This window comes from Centruroides vittatus, unplaced genomic scaffold, assembly GCF_030686945.1.
Source record: "Centruroides vittatus isolate TY-2023 unplaced genomic scaffold, ASM3068694v2 contig_922, whole genome shotgun sequence".
Classification (NCBI taxonomy): Eukaryota; Metazoa; Arthropoda; class Arachnida; order Scorpiones; family Buthidae; genus Centruroides; species Centruroides vittatus.
The window spans coordinates 242,648-261,142 of NW_027122609.1; the positions used below are offsets into that span (position 1 = coordinate 242,648).

At 29.2% G+C, this 18,495-nt stretch overlaps 1 protein-coding gene across 5 annotated transcripts in view; it reads right to left on the bottom strand.

Moving 5' to 3' along the window:
• Nucleotides 1-18,495, bottom strand: part of LOC136984543 (nuclear factor 1 X-type-like) — a 118,480-nt gene that overhangs the window by 18,445 nt on the left and 81,540 nt on the right. For 3 of the 5 annotated variants that reach the window (XM_067281577.1, XM_067281574.1, XM_067281578.1), the window contains exons 7-9: nt 14,288-14,350; nt 13,674-14,021; nt 1,402-1,590 (exon numbers count right to left, since the gene is read on the bottom strand). In XM_067281577.1, coding sequence (XP_067137678.1) covers nt 1,402-1,590; nt 13,674-14,021; nt 14,288-14,350 — 600 coding nt within the window. The remainder of the gene's footprint in view (nt 1-1,401; nt 1,591-13,673; nt 14,022-14,287; nt 14,351-18,495) is intronic. The other 2 variants (XM_067281576.1, XM_067281575.1) reach the window with 2 other exon arrangements.

Here is an 18,495-nt window from a genome sequence, read left to right on the forward strand (position 1 = left end):
GATGATAAGTTTGTTGATAATAAGAGACCGGGATGTCATTAATGTTCAAAATTTGATTCATTAACAGAAGTTAAATAAAAATATCAACAATTATGATATTCTCTAACTTTTATTTTTGTCTAAAAAGTGAGATAGAGGTGGGAGAAGAAGAATCTGTTGTTAAAATTTTTGAATTCGATATGGCCCAAATTCTACTGTTTTTGATAATAAAACGCGACTATCATACACTTAAAATGTTTAAGAACACATAAAACATTTTAATATGAGAATGACAAATGTTTTGAAACATTTACAGTTCCAGCATCAGATATATATGATTCAAATAACATTTGAAACTCAACATTCTAAATTGAATATTCTGTTTAACATTAGGACCCCAAAGTACATAATCAGGAATTTGAAAAGCACTTAAAGTCGACTGATAGGGATTGTTCATAAGAATATAAAATGGGCAACTGTCTTGTACAAGTCTTGTTTTTTAAACAATCTTGTTTATAAAGGCTATCATGATTATATTACTTGAGCCATCATGTCAATGAATTTAAATTAGATTTTCCTTTTTGGCGTTGATCATCTGATTCTTTTTTAAAGCCTCTGTTGCCCTCAGTGGTACCATCTTGATTCAGATATAATTATTTTGTGTATATTTTCATCAAACTTCGATATTATAGTTCCTAGTAACATATGTAATAGCTGCAGTTGACACATTTAGATATCCATTTTATATTCTTCTAAATGGATGTTCAATTGACTATAAGTGCAGTTGTCTACATAGTCCTCCTCCTTTTCTTTTATAAATAATATTCATAATAATGATTCCATAATAATTAGAGTTTACAAGATAAAATTCTAATATTGAAACTAAAACTTATTGAAAAAATATTAAAAGTAAGGACATCTGGATATTCCATGTAGTTTCAACCAATAGTTCCATGTGGGGTTTCAACATATAATTCAATCACTTAATTATTAAACAGATATAATTGTTAAAATCATATAAATAATTTATTTTAACAGATTTTTATATGCAATAAATAACAATATTATAAATAAAGTGTAATGAACTTGTGTTTTGTTATGAAAATTATTTTATAAATGTATTTTAAAAATATATAATAGCTATGCAATTCCTAAACAATGTCCAATTTTGTAATTTTTGACTTATTTATTTTCATTTCTGAAACAATTATTCAGTATAATTTCCATCACAAATGAATTTAAAAATTAAAAAAAAATTATTTTTAAATAACATTTTGCATTATGATGTACTACTATGAATTTCAATAATTAAATGACCCAAATCACTTAATTATAAAATTTTGATATATAATCTTATGTAAATTGATATTATAATAATTGAGGAAGCCAAAGATTTTTTTATCCCTTTAGCAAGTTTCTTACCATCTCTCCCTTCTGGTGACACTACTGACTTTGTACTGTATGTGATATCAGGAGATGCCATACCCACATCTTTCGGCGAAGCGTGTGGTGTTAGCGGTCCACCACTTACTGTGACAAAATTTCCACTAGCTTCTGTTTTAATTTTATCTGTATGGGTTGTATGTTGTATATGCATAGGCTGAGTTCCACCTATTTAAAAAATAAAATTGTTTTAGTTTATCAATGATTTTATTTAAGCAACTATAACTACAGACTCTGCCCAATGTATTTTGTAAGATATACTTTTGAAATTATATCAATAAAAAGAGCACATAAATCAAAGACTGCATTTGTTATTTTTTAATTGCTGAAATACATCTGACTATTCAAATTTCACCACTCTATTCTAACTGTAAAATTTATTTGAATTAAACACTGTTTTAGACATTTTATCATTACATCTTCAGATCAATACATATATAAGAAATTTGAATAAAGAACAAATTCAAAAATATATCATAATAAATTTGAATATAGGTATCCCTTGTTATACATGATCTCACTTTGTGTGTTTTCACTATAATGTATTTTATTAAAATAAAATAAAAATAAAGTAACTGAATGGCAAGTTGAAGTTTTAGTCACTATATGCAGTGATATCATGACCTTGTGCATAGATAAGGCAATGCATGGTTAGTTGAACTGCAGTTGAAGAGATAGAAGTTGTATGGTAATGTTGCTGTCTTGTTCACAACAAACGTGGACAAAAGAAGCAAGAGTGAACTAGGTGCTTTGAACAGAAAAAAACAAGAAGCTATATCACTGGAGGAAAAATAAGAAATTATAAAGAGGTATGAACATAATAAGCATACTATAGTCAGAACAACAGGAAACTCAGAATCAACTTTAAGAACAATAAGAAATCAAGCTGAAAAAATAAAACAAGTTGAAAAAGTGCAACTAGAATGTCTACAGATAAGATAATGCAGATAAGGACACTGATTATAGAGAAAATGAAAAGGATGTTAGCCCAATGAACTGAACATCAAAATCAACATGCTGTTCCATTATCCACTTTGATTATCCAGGCTACAGTGAAGACATTATTTAAAGAATTGAATGCCAAAGACTCAGATCCAAAAGTTTGATCCTTCTCTCAAGTGCTGGGAGGTTTGAACATTTTTTCAGGGATGATATAGATTCCACAATCTTAAACTGACAGGCAAGGTTCCAGCATAACTTCAAGCTGTAAATAAGGTGGATGGTTATTTGCCTTAGCAATTGTTCAATCTGAATGAAACAGTTGTTCTGGACATAAATGCCAAGCAGAACCTTTCTGTCTGTAGAAGAAAAGACAGCCCCAGATTTTAAAGCTTCCAAGGACTACCTCACATTATTGTTAGGGGGAAATGCATCTGAAGATCATAAAATCAAACCATTCATGGTTTATCACTTTGAAAATCCATGAGTAGTCAAGAGCTATTCTAAGGAGAAATTATTATGCCATTCAAAATTCTTCTAATTTTGGGCAATGCACCATCCTGCAAGCATCATTGATGTCCATGAGAATATTAATGTTCTGTTCCTGCCACCAAACACAACATCTCTGATCCAACCCATGGATCAGGGTATTATTGCAGTTTTCAAGCGTTATTATCTCCAGAACATTCATGCAGCTAATTAAAGATACCGATGACAAAGATTAAATGTCTGTGAAAGAATTCTGGAAGAACTTTAACATAAAAATGGCAAGTGATAATATTGGATATGCATGAGCAGAAATAAAACAGTCTTGTATGAAGGAAGTTTGGAAAAAAGATTTGACCTAAAGTTTCTGATTCATATGAATTTGATCCTGAACACAAACTTTCCAATTTGCAATGTGACACTGATCGTTGACATGGAAAGATTTTTTTGAGTTTGAGGATTTAGACCAGGCAAATGTGGATGAACTGCTGCAGTCCCACTCAACAGAACTCAGCATTGAAGGGTTTCTAAAAATAAAAAATGACAAAAATACTGAAGGGGAAAAACCTGATGTCCTTAAGTCCATCAAACAGCTTTCAACAAAGCAAATGGCTGAATTTGTTAAGCACATTGACAGTTCAGTTAGAATCATTGAAGAAAATGACCCTAATGAGGATAGAAGTGCCAAAGTTGCAAGAGTGTTCAGAATTCCTTGGCTTGCTAAGAAAAAAATTCTATAAGAGAAGGAGAATACTGCCTGTCAACTGAATCTTGATCACTTCATCAAAAAAGTTGAAAATTGTCTGCCCACTACCCCAGGGCCTTCACAAGAGCAAGAATATTATGATCAATCTCACCAGATCCAGGTCATTCATCATGCAATTGAAGACTGACAATGCCTGTAACATTTACACTTCCTTAAACCTGTTACCGGCACATAACGCATATAAGATATACAGTGGATGACAAACATTTTCGAACTATCTCGCAGTTCTTCCTCAGGTCAACTAGCTTAGGAATGCTTCTGAACGGAGCATACGAAATTCAACAGGATCGAATGTCATTTCGACGAAGTCAGTCTCGCCTGACATGCACGGTCGTGTGCTGGTGGAGGTAGCTATGGGTCAGCATCTAATAAGGACTGCCAGACTCAGCTCCTCCTTTTGATTGACGCTTGTGGCTACCTGGCTGGCTTTATAAATGGCTATGGTTTCTGCCCTTGTTACATATGCATCCAATCCCGATGTCAAGATGCAGTTTGACAAAGCTGCAGTCATCATCAACACACCCCACCAAGACCATCTTAAGTGGCTAGAAACCGTAGCCATTTATAAAGCTGGCCAGGTAACCACGTGCGTCAACCGAAAAGAGGAGCTGAGTCTGCTGCTGGCCCGGCAGTCCTTATTAGATGCCAACTCGTAGCTACCTCCACCAGCACACGACCGCACATGTCAGGAGAGACTGACTTCGTCAAAATGACATTTGATTCCATTGAATTTCATATGCTCCGTTCAGAAACATTCCTAAACTAGTTGACCCGAGGAAGAACTATGGGATAGTTTGAAAACATTTGTCACCCGCTGTATATCTTATATGCATTATATGCTGATAACAGGTTTAAGGAAGTGTAGATTTTACTCCAGTGCTGAAGTTGGAGTCAGGCCTGTAGTGTTGTACTAATTACATAAACTAATAAAAATGGATTTGTTTATGGCATTTGCAGGTTTTCTTTGTTCTTTTTTTGGATTAGTCCCCAATTCCTATCTTATCCATGTTAAAATCAACTCACTTTACATGTTTACATGTTACATGATTATTTCTCTGGACTAATTAAGTGTGTAATGTGAGGGACACCTATATAATATTTTAACCATTTAATAGAAAAGTTTTTACTTAGTTTTATTATATTTAGTATTTTTAAACATGGTTATTAATTTATATTTTAAACTACACAAAAACTATACTGCTAGACAGTTAGAATATTGTGTTAAATTTATTGTAATTTTCAAATTTTTCTTTATTTGGATTTGTTCTATATAAGTATGAATCCTAAGATGGGACAGTAAAATCTCAAAAAATATTTAATCCAAATAAATTGTAGATTCCTGAAGTTTGTTAAGCATTAATTTTTTGGTATTAATTTTAATTATGAATAAAATAAAGTGGATAAAAATAATAATGTTTAAAACAAAAGTTTACATACTTTCAAATAAGTTAACATGAATTATTTAGTCTGACCTAATAATTTGATATATAAAACAAAACAAAACATACATTACTTTTCATATCATCTATGTATACAGGATTAACATAATCCTTGATTTATGTAATTCTCTTCATTGCTGTACTAATTAACATTGTTAAAATTATTAGTAAGGTATAAAATGCATTATTAAATTACATTTTATATCTTATGAATGAAAATGAATTGAAATAATGATTTATGCATTTTTAAATTGAATTTTATATAAATGATTATTTCATAAAAAATGTGAAGAGAATAAGAATAAATATTGAAAATTAAACATAAATACAATATAATTACATACAAATCTCAGAATAAATTTTAATACAACATGAAATTATTAATGTTTGGGTGGAATAATTTGTTAGAATAACTACACCTAAACACACATATCTTTTATATTATATAACTCATTTTTAAAGAAATTGTTACAACATTAAATTTGTTGTTGCAAGATTTTGTATGTACGTGTTCCTGGTTAAAGGCCAACAGGAAGTGAACAAAAAAAGTGTGGCATAGTAAGAAAAACTGTTACTAAAACTAATTATGTTCATACTTCAGAGTTATAATATTAACAGAAATTTTATTACAACATACATTTAATTAAAGAATTCATTTAGCTTGTGTTTTATTTAAAAAACCTCCTCTCAAAACTACATTAACTTTTCCATAACAGATTTTATTCATTTTTTTGTCACTATGTTCTTATATAAAAGGTATCATATAATATAATATAATATTGTATGAATTTGTGCAATCAGTGGCAGGTGTAAGGGGAGAGATACAAGGGCTTAAGCCTTCCCTGTTGATACAAAAAAATCATGCACATGTCAATAAAAGATAATTGCCAATTATTTAAATATTTTTATTTTTTAAGTTAGTCTCCTCTTTGGATACTTCTTGATCCTCTATTTATTATAATGACTAATGTAACAATAAACTCATAATTTGAATTTGCTTATATTTGTTACAGTAATAAATCAAAATAGTTAATAAATATATTAAATTTCTATAATAAGTTTCATATCTCTTAAGTTATATCATTTTAAATATCTTTTGCAACAAATTATTCTTAAAAATGAATTACATAACACTTACAAATGTACAAATGTAATAGTAATTAGAATATTCTGAATAAAAGTTTTACTGATATTGAAGTGAAGTATAGAATCTTTTCTGTATTATAAGTTTGGATGGTGATTGGTAGGATCAGACGGTAGGTGTACGGTATATAAATAATAAATTCAATTTGCTCCTATGTATAATAATTTAACTATGTAACAACATCACAATATTACTAATTATATAATTATTATCTTCCTGATCATGAAATTCTGATTCTATTTAAGGCTTTCACCAAATAAACTTTTAGAAAAAAGGTTTGTATTGTACATTTTAATATGTTTTATTTATTTAAAATTTTGTAAAAACTAAACAAGATAACTAAGCCAGTTCTACAACATTCTTGTATATATAAGATATACAAGAAAATACATAAGTAATAAGAAAAAAAAAATTTTAGGAATAAATAAATGAGATTCTCTTAAAATGTCAGAGGTTTATACAGATGTTGAGCATCCATAGGATGCTCCAACATCTGTATGTAATGTACAGAATGCTACTGTATATTAGTGCTAAAGAAAAATAATACATTATAAATACATAAGTCTGGATTTTTATTATTTTTAGCATTCACATTTCATAAAATAGAACTGATGATTAGTTCAGAAAATTTAATAATATAAACAAAATAATAATAATAATTACATAAGTTATTACTCAGTATATAAATTTTATTTGTCATGGTAAACTGATCAACAAGGAAGAATTTGTTGGATTAACATATTACCAAGAAACGGAAATAAAAAAATTATTCAACATCAAAAAAGTGAAAGAGACTAAAACTGAATTTGTTTGCAGTAGAAACATATTTTGATACTTTACTGATAAATGTCATTTTAAATTAAGTATGTTTTAGAACGCAAGTTTCAAGCAGTAAAAATTAACAATTTCATCATGAAAATAAGTATCCTTTATTCTATTGTCTAATCAAATGATGAAAATAATTCTCTTCTGAAACAATATTCTATTTTTAAAATAGCTTAAACCATTTTAACTATTTGTTTGCAAGGAAACAAAATAATCTGTAAAGTACTTTTAAGTAAGTCATAAATTCATTTCGTAATTAATTTTTTATTGATGTTTTCAGTTCTTCTATTACTATATAATTAAGATATTCTTCTATACTGATTATGTATGAGGCTATTTCATCAAGAAATGCTTATTACCATTTTGTATCCATTGTGAGACCCAAAAATGCAGTTGTCATTCAATCAAATGTTGTTTTCAAATGTTCAGTAAAATGTCAGAATATGATCATTTATTTGAATGCTAAAAATCTATTCATTAGAATCCAGCAATTCAAAGAAGTCCTTCATTAGTAGATTTCATTCCTATTAGTTAGTTACATCTTCCTATTTCTGAATATTAGAGGATAATAAATATGAATCCTTAATGTAAGACTTTATTTCTACTTCAGAGATGATTGCAATTAATGGAATCCAGTAGTCCTAGTACAGGAAGGATTGGATTCAAATGCAGAAATAGAATTTGGCAGCATATCTCTAATGTATCATTCAAATGAAGTGACCTGTATCTGGGAGAAAAAAAGAAAAAAACTTATCATCTACAGAACTAGTTTACATTCTAAAGCGATGAATAACATAGATCTAGACATTTGCATAAACATTAAAACAAGGTATGGAAAACTCAGAGAAAAGATGATGCAAGAATATGCACACTTTTTTTACACTTTTAATTTTGTTTTGTGTTAACTTTTTTATATGCATTTATAAATTTTATTATTTATAAATGCATATAAAAAAATTAATTTTGTATTTGACATATTTATAAATAAATAATTTCAAAACAAATGATTGATATGTATGCTTCAATCCAACTACGCATTACTACAAGCTATTAATGATTATAGAATATATATTAAATCAATTTTAAATAAAAATTAAAGAAATATGCTTCAGTCACTAGGAAAAGAATGCTGAATGTGAACAATATAGATAAACAAATAGAAAAATTCTTAAACAAAACTTATCATATAGTAAGAACATGACAAACTAGATGTAAAATTCATACCGGTATATTATTATTATACAAGAGCTTCAATATATAAGAAAAAGAAGGGACCATTTTTTGGTAAGAATAATTGTTTTGTTAAGACAAAAATATGCATGTTGTAAAAAGTTAGTATTATATCTAGGGCTTAATATACATTATATATGTATAAAAGAGAATGAATTGATAAGAACAAAATATTTCCAGAGAACATATTGTTATGCAAGAATTTATAAATAAACTAACAATGTATAAAAAGGAAGAGAAATGGAATAGCAAAATGAAAGGAGAAATTTAAGAATTCAAATATGAGGCTCAAAAAATAATAATTTAAAATATATTTACTGTATTCCTAATATTTAATACTAATAATATTTAATATTGAATCAATAATAATACTCCTAAGAGGATGAAATACTGTTGCAACAAAAATTATAAATTTGTTCTGTCCATTTGACTTTATGCAGTGATAATTCCTCTGAAAAATCAAATTCTTAATTTTAATGCTGAAACTATCTTCTGAAATTATGCTGTATCGTCTCCATTTAGATATATATATGTGATGCTGAGTATAACAATTATAAAAATAAGGCCAACTCCATACTCCAGCAAGCAAACAATGAGATTTTATAAGAAGCTGATGAGATTTTAGAATGAATTTCTTTATTTTTAAAATATTACACTGCTATATAAACTCACTTTTATGTTTCTAAGCAATATAGAAGAACATTTCTATAACATATCTGTATTTAAAAAATTGTTATTATTTTAAATTTACTTTAAATCAACTTATGAAACTACATTAGTCATAGTATTCTCATGCCAAAAATGATTGACAAAAGTAAAACATTTTGATAGTCAAAGATGAATACAAATTAAAGATTGTCTAAATACACAGTAATGGCTTAAACAATTTTTTCTAATATATAAAATAGTTTAAAGGGACAGTGTGTATTTTCTTTTGACAGGCTCTGGCAACTGTGTAATAAAACACAGATTTGTCTCTGTGGGTGCCAGATTTTTCTTTGGCATACATCTTCAATTGGCTCTAAGATCCATTCAGTTCCTTTCAAATGATTATCTGAGAGTAATCTTGAGGGACAAAGACCTAAGATATGATGCTAACTTCTTAAGTGCTAACAGCTGTGAATAAGTAAAATTATATACTCCTTGCTCGTGAGATTCCTATCTTGATATGAAAATAATCTTTACAGTTGTTACACAATTCTTTATTTTTATAGTCAACATTTAGTAATCACAAAAATTTACTGTTTTCATATTAAATTATTCTTTTTTCATTTAGATGACAGTTAAACTGTAATTCAAAAATTGTTAAATCTTTTAATAAATATTAGTGATAGTGAATTATATTAAAACTGATAATTACACATTAAAAGTTAACACATTTTTGGTGAAATTAGGCAAAAATATTCTATTTGATAAATTGATAAATGTATTGATTTTGAATTTAAATATATACATTTATAAAAATGTATAAAAAGCATTATAAGTTATGACCATTAACAATGTAAACTAAAAAATCAAAAAGTCAAAACTGTTTAGCTTTTAATGTCAGGTTGTAATGAAAGTTTATCCTATTACAATAGCATTATTTTGATAATAATGATCTTTTAATGTCTGGAAGATTTTCTATATGAATTCAATTCTTTTAATACTAATATATTAACTAATAATAATATTGAACATTACAACTGTCATACTGAATGCACAATTTAAATTTGAAAAAAAAAATGCATTGTTTCCTAATTCTAGAAGCTTTTTACACAATATTTTTAGCTCTGAACTGTGAAAAATTGTAATATACCAATTCTGTTTTTATATGGGTTTTTTACATAAATTTGATTTAACATAGTCTATAAAAGAAATTCAATTCTATTATTCGATGATTTGTTTTGATCTAACATGTTTCAATAAATTTACCCTTTTTAAAGGGTTTTGCCGATAAGTAAGATAAATTTATCCTGCTGATTTAGTAACTAAAATCGAAATATTTTGTTTAACACATCCTATTACATTAATTGATTTATTTTTTATTGATTTTTAAGGTTGATCCAACCTTCTATTTTTCCATAGGACATCTTTTACGTGTGTTTTACATGGACTTTTCAAAACATATGTATTGTATAAAAATATAATTTAGTGTGTATAAGTCATCAGAAGAAAAAAATGCTTCCATCATTATATATACGGTCGACTCCGCATAAGTTGACACCCAGATAACTCTACACCATAGGTTAATTAGTCGTTTTTTGTGGTCCCGGCCGACTTACATAGGCAATAATGTTATTAATGTTAAAAAACTCGGTTTACTCGACATCATTTAACTCAACACCACTGGATAAATCAACATACTTTTTCTGTTTCACACTTTTTAGACATCTGATAAGTCGACTCCCTTCCTGAAAAAATGAGTTTACACCACACAGCTTATTGTACATTAATGCCTATGTAAGTCGACCGGGACCACAAAAAATTGACTACATAACCGACAAGTGACGAGTTATTTGGGTGTTGACTTATGCGGAGTCGACTGTATTTCATTTTCTCTCTTTTATTATTTGTAAATTCCATATTTTTTTTTTTTTTTGAATTTTATAAATAATTTGAAAATAGAAGAATATATTTAATTTCATTAGTCAGGATCAAAATTATATAGAGAATTACTTTTTGTTCATTTGAAGTTTTATTGCTTGGTTTTATTTTAATACTAATTAGAAATGTGTATTCATAATACTATTGGAAGATAAAGTAATCATATAAGTAAAATAAGAACTATTTTTATATTTATTCTCAAAATACTTAGTCCATTTTTTGATAAAACTGATTTAATAATAATTTGTAATATTAGATAGAAAAACTAATATAAAGAGTGTCCCAAAATTAATGCAGGATTTTAAATTTTGTGCTATTTTTCTCCCATTGGGTTGGCAGTAGTGTAGCCTTTTCAAAATTGCTGACCCGAACAATAGGTTTGTTCCAACACAAGTCCCTGACTGGTTTGAATTTGAAACCATACGAGGCATGTGCAATGTCATTTTACCGCCAAGAACTGACTAATGTGCATGCCAGTTTTAAACTGGTTAGGGACTTGTGTTGGAACAAACCTAATATTTGTCAGAGATATTTGCAAATTAAAATTTTAAAAGTACATTTTCTGTCACTCTCAGCCTAGGGATAAGTTTGGGCGAGGGGTGTAAACTTAGTCTTTAACTGTTTGTAGTACTCTGTCACTAATTTGTTATACATATATTTTTTTTTCTTCCTTTTATTTTTTTATGTGTATCAGGATCAGCCCTGCATTGGAGCCCTACATTGTCGCGATATTTTTTTTTGTAAAACTTTCCGTTTGTCGCGTACCTCTGTCTTCGGCAACCACTCATTGGTCTGGGGTTGGTTGTGATGACATAATGTAACTGGCTAAAAGCCCCGGATGGCGGGGGTTATAAAAGGGAGTGTATAACATGCATGAGGATTTTTTTTTCCTTGGGACTTCACCATGGACAGAGTGGAAAAGTACTCTAGCGAAAGGATACTAAGATGAGGAAGCTAGGACAAAGGAGGAAACGAAGTAAGGGTTGAAGGTAGCTGGACTCAGGTTTGGACAAATCCGTTTGCATCCACACAGATATTCCACCCAGAGTGTAATAACTGTTGATGAGAGATAAAGGATAAAGGGAATAACCCATACAAGTGTGTAGTGCACCTGTTCCTGTTGAAAAAATTTTTTGTTCAGATCGAACAATATTTAATGAATGTGTTGGTTCTCTCAGCATGTACTCTTCATTGTTATATACTGTAAATATTACTATTAGGCTAAGCAGTTCTTTATTTTAGCAATTAATGTAGTAGTGTTTTGATTGTTGTATTTTTTTGTCATATATATATATAAAGTTTAAGTTTTCCTTCCTGAAACCTGTGTCCGAGAGATAATTCTTTGTACGACCCTTGCGTTTTCCTTACCAACTGTGAGACCGATTTTTATTAATACCATACTCACTACATGTTAAAATAAAATAATCGCAAATATTTTTATAAATTTATTTTGTTTCATCATAATTTCACGATTTCTACAAAAACTGAACAAATTAATAATCAATCCAGACCATGGATTTAAAAACCGGCTTGTCCAGGTGAAAACCAGCCTGGTGGCAACACTAGTTGACAGTGTCATATAAGGTGACATCTTTTAATAAATACATTGCAGTTAGTTAATACAAAGAGATATACAGGAGGCACATAATGATTATCAAAACTTATTACAAGTAGGGAGGACGTTTTGCTTCAACTATGCACAAATTATATGGTGGTAGTTTTGGTCAGAGAAATATGCCAAATGAAACGACTGTGCAAAGAACAACCAATACATGCCCAATGCAACGAGTGGCAGTTTGGTGTGGATTTTGGACTGTGGAGTGATTGGACCATATTTCTTCAAAAACGAGGTTGAAAATGCAGTTATTGTTAATGATGTGTGTGTTACTGCAAAATGATATTGGAGTTTTTGTGGTCTCATTTGGACAGCATGGATTTAAGTAACATATAGTTCCAGCAGGATAGTGCCACCTGTAAGGCACATGAAACAACCAAGTTATTGCAGCAGAAATTTCATGAGTGACTCATCTCAACAACAGCAATCAGAATTGGCCACCAAGATCATGCCAAAGATCTGACAAATGCAATGTTTTCTCTAGGATTTGTAAAGTCCAAAGCTTATGCCACTAAAACAAGAACAATTTCTGAATTGAAAGCAGAAATTTGAAAAGTTATCAACAAAATTGAGCTGCAATTATGTGAAAATGTAATTGAAAATTTTGTCAAAAGAATATCAGTGTGTCAGAAGAATTGTGGGGGCATTTGTCAGATATTGTATTCCATATTTTATTGCAACGTTTACCCTTTTAAAATGATGTAACAACTTTGCCAATTAATGAATAAATAATCCATTATTTTTAAAATTTAAATTCTGCATTACATTTGAGTCACCCTATTTAATGATGTAAAAAAATTATAATCATACTATAATTTTAAAATCAAAAACAATGATTATTAACTTGAAATAGCAAAGATGCAAAACCATTTCTACACAAGCACACTAATCTAATTTCCAGCAAATAAAATTCTATTTATTTATTACATTTTTCTGTTCAAAATATATCATGTTTGTATATAAATTTATGTTATATTTCTTGTTTGTTAAAATATCGTGGGAATGATCATTAAACTGTTCAGTTCATTCAATCTAAGAATGTTTATTATTTTATGAATTGCTGCACACTATATTTAGTTGATAATAAATAATTAAAAAAATAAATTTAAAAAATTTGCAGTTAAAGTAAGTTTTAATCAAAGTTACATTTTTATTTATTTAATTTTGAAAACAAAAAATTTCTAATTATAATTATATGAAATAGTAACATTTTTTCCTTACTATGTTCCATTTCATTTCCCCAAGGTGTATGACTGTGCATATTGGCTGGACTATGTGTATAGAAAGTACTTATGTCAGCGGACGTCTTGTCTAAATCGTCGTCTGTCGATGAAATCCTCCGAAGTCTTTTATTCATATTACGAGATTCCAAAGTAGGACTAGCTGGGTGATGATGAGGAGGACCGTGATTATTGTGAGATGGCACACCAACAATAGGTCCTCCTGTACTTGCGGTTAATGTCCTATGATCGGGTGGCGAGGAATAACTATTGCAATAATAGGTTGGTGATTCTATTTTTATCATATTTAATGGTGGCTGATTGTTATTAAGTGGATGCATAATTGATGCTGAAAGTAAGAAAGAGAAATCATATTAAGTAAAAATTTATAAATATAAATTAATTTATAGATATATTGACAATATAATTATGAATATATTAATAAATCTATTTCATTTAAGAGTGAATCTATTGAATATGAATTTAACAATATACAGGCATGACACAACTCTTTGCAACTTTGTATTCACTCTTAAATAAAAAAATATCCTTTCTGTATATTACATATTATAATTAACTACTAATACAATATTTATATTTTTTAGAAATACTAACCTTTAGATAACCTATATAATTCAGCAGATGTGAAAACACCTGTTGCAAATATAGTATTGTTGTCTGAAATTAATTTAAAATTTATAAATGTAATATATTCTTAATAACACCTAATAAAATTATTGCTTTAAATATGGATATTGAATAATGTTTTGCATAATGAAAGTTTTATATGATGATACTAAATAATAATTAAAGTTTAACTTCATAAAAATTTTTTTATAAAATATAAAATCTTACTGATAAAAATGGTGAATAGATTAAAAATTATATAATCAATATCTTAACAGACTCTCAGTCAAATAGATATAATGATTGGGCTTCAGATCAATAGTCAACCAAAATCTAATCTGAGGCCAGCTATTTAATTTTTGATGAGTGGAGTTGCAACAGGATCTGAATAGAGGCCATTTACAAAATTTTGAAATCTATACCAACAACTGCAAGTTATAAATAATTTTATTTTTTAATTTATTTATCAGAGTTTATTAAGAAAATACAAAGTAAACAAACATTTCAAACTTTCAAAAATCCATCTTCAGAAATTAGAATGAATCTATTGAGATACTGTACTAAACTTTACACAACACCTGTAACTTCTTTTCATTTTTAAAACTAATTTATAATCTAAACCTATTAAAGTAACACATCTCCAAAACTGTCTAATTCATTTGATGATCCAGAATCCAATTTCTGCAAATGTAATTACAAAATGAACTTTTTGAAGTATTCACCTAATAAAATGTATGTAAACTTTAGTTTACATCTATATTCTTTTGTAAACTATTGTTCTATCAGATGTAGTGTTGCCATATGTCCTCTTCCTACCTTTATGTCTAAATTTCCTACTTGGGGAAATCTTTGTATAGATTACAATCTTGAACTTCCATTTGAACTCACCATCACTATGACTATGACTATGAAAGCACAAGTATACTAACTCCATTGGCATATATTGAAAGCTATTTTCCATAATAAGAAACAAATAGATTAATGAAATATATTAGGTTGGGGAAAAAGAAATCCATTATTTTGTTGCTAGATGGCTGTAGTGATATATATCTCGTAAAGTATTGATCAAACAAGTTCAGACTTGTGCTCATTGGAAAAGTGACATTCTGTACTAAAAAAATTCTGTTACAGTTTTTTGATTGGTCGATTTAGTTTGAGTTATAGGGTGTAAAAGATGGAAGTTACCAAAGAGAAAATTTGGTATATTTTACAATTTTGCTTTGATAAAAGCAAAAATGCAAGCCAGGCGGCTGAAATTGTGAATGATGTTTATGGTCCTGATACTGTCACAGCCAATTATGCACAGTTTTGGTTTCGTTGATTCCATTCTGGTAATTTCGATGTTAAAGATCACCTTGCATAGGTAGGTCCGTCATAAAAAATGTCGATAAAATCATGGAAATGATTGAAATGGGCCAGCATGTTAGCAGTTGTAGCATCGCCCAGGAGCTAAAGATTGACGACAAAATAGTTTTAAACTATCTGCTTAAAGCTGGATTCAAAAAAAAGCTTGCTGTTTGGGTGCCACACGAATTGACGCAAAAAACATGATGGATCGAATTTCCATCTGCAAAGCTTTGGCCAAATGGAACGAAATCAACCCATTTCTTAAATGGATGGTGACTGGGGATGAGAAATGGGTCACATATGACAATATTGTGCGAAAACAAGTGTGATCAAAGCGCAGTGAAGCAGCTCAAACGGTGGCCAAACCAGGAATAATGGCCAGGAAGGTTTTGCTGTGCATTTGGTGGGACTGTAAAGGAATCATCTACTATGAGCTGCTTCCATATGGTCAAACATTAAATTTGGACCTCTACTGTAAACAATTAAACCATTGGAAGCTAGCGATTGACCAGAAGCGGCCAGAATTGGCCAACAGGAGAGGTGTTGTTTTTCATCAGGACAATGCCAGGCCACACACATCTATAGTGACTCGCCAGAAACTCCAGGAGCTTGGTTGGGAAGTTTTGATGCATCCACCTTATGGTCCGGACCTGGCACCAAGCAATTACCATCTTTTTTTATCATTGCAAAACTTCCTTAGTGATAAAAAATTGGCATCAAGAGAAGATTGTGAAAATCGCTTAGTTGAGTTTTTTGCCAATAGGGACCAGGGCTTCTATGAGAGAGGCATTATGAAGTTACCTTTAAAATGGCAACAAATTATAAAACAAAACAGTGCATATTTGACCTAAATCGAACAATCCGAACCACGTTAAATAAAGTCTTGAAATAAACGTAAAAATAATGTATTTCTTTTTCCCCAACCCAATATATATTGTGGAACTTATTAAAAGAGGAGTTAATAATAATCATAGACCTGCAAGAAAATTGTCTAACTATTTTTAAAACAAAAGGAAACAAGTGCCAAAAGCATAGGATGGCTTAAATGCACTAAATATTTTATCGTAAATATTCTGTGCTAAAATGAGAACATCTTATGTGTCCATACTACATATATGCCACATGATATGTTACATGAAAGTAAAGTATAAGTTATAATATATTAATGGTTCCAATCTATTTTAAAGATTATTTTTTTTTCTGACTTGTCCTCTTGACAAAATTATAGTAAAGTTATAGCATCAATCTGGATACAGCTTCGAACTAATTTTAATTATATGAACATGAAATTTTCAAATGGGAATATTGAAATTAACAAGTGATATCTTTGGTTAATTGTATAATTTTAAATCTAATATCATATACACAATGTTATTTTAAAAATTTTACTTTTGCATCACCTATAAAATCCTATAGAAATGCCTTTATATTTTAAATTAAAGTGTCATTTTCTTGCAGACCTGCAAAAAGCAGTAAAGACTGCATTCATCCATGACATCATAAACATGAAAATGATATTCATTTGTTGAATGATACTGAGTCTACTGAGCAATGTTTCTGGTACTGTAATTGCACTGTCCATTGGTGTGACAACTTGTGTGAAATTGATATGCTTTTACAGCAAAATGGAGATTTTTTTGACAGTTAACACCACATAAAAAATCTGTAATTGTTGCTTTGAATGCTGGAAGTTTATCCTCTTATGAAATAGTGCAGTGTGTACATTGTCATCAATCAACAATTGTGCATTTGTTACAAAGGAGATGCAAATATGGCAACATTGAAAAAATAATTGGATCATGAGATAAGCAGGTGAGTACAGTGTGCCAGGATAAGATGCTAAAGTATCTCAGTCTTTGAGAACTTACTACTAGTTCCTCCAAACTGAAAGTAAAGTAGGAAGAGCAGACAAGTGTTAAAATGAGTGGACAAACTATGTGATGTGGTAAGTGGGTATGCAATGTTACCCATATCTGTATTACCTAATTTTACCTAATAGTGAATGATAAGTTTTTGCAAGAGTGCTCATTAACAGTATTAATAAGGCTATGGTGTGAAATAACACTTAACTTCAATGTGGTATTATATGTAATAAATCATTATAAATTACAATCATAGTTTAAATATGCTACTTTGCTTTGCACATTTATGAACATTTTTTGGTATATATGATAGGTGATACAATTTCCATGGTCATTACTGTATCTACTAAAATTTTTATTGGTTTCAATTGGTTTTTACATCCCAATGGAAACCAACAGAGTATGCCTACCATTAGAATTTCCTATTGGCTTTTATTGACTCATATTGTTTACTTTAACAGAAATTGTAATGTAATGTTAATAAATATACATAAATGTAAGCCTATACTTTCTGACCTTTGTTTATATCCTATTTAAAAACTTTTTAAAATATGACAACTTAATCAGACAACAATTTCCATTGTAATTTATATGCAAGTATTTCTTTTTTATCATATATTTTTTTAATAATTGTATACATATCTTAATCTTGTTATACTGTCAAATTAACATTTTTATACTACATAACCTTTATTATAATTTACATTTTATTGATTTATTAATTCATATCTAAAGGTCTCCAATTTATGGCCCACAGGCCAAATATGACTCAAGCATATTTATTCAGTCTGCTTAGCTAATTTTCACTATGTTTTATCATCAACATTTGAACTTGTTTAAAGCATTCAAACTTTTGAAAAGTCAACTAGAGTTAATAGACTTTACCAGTCCATCAGTGGCAGCAGATAAAACCACTGAACACTGGCAGTTGGTCATGGGTTTATGCCTTACCAATAAGCTAGTCATGTGGAGTTTTCTGGATTTTCT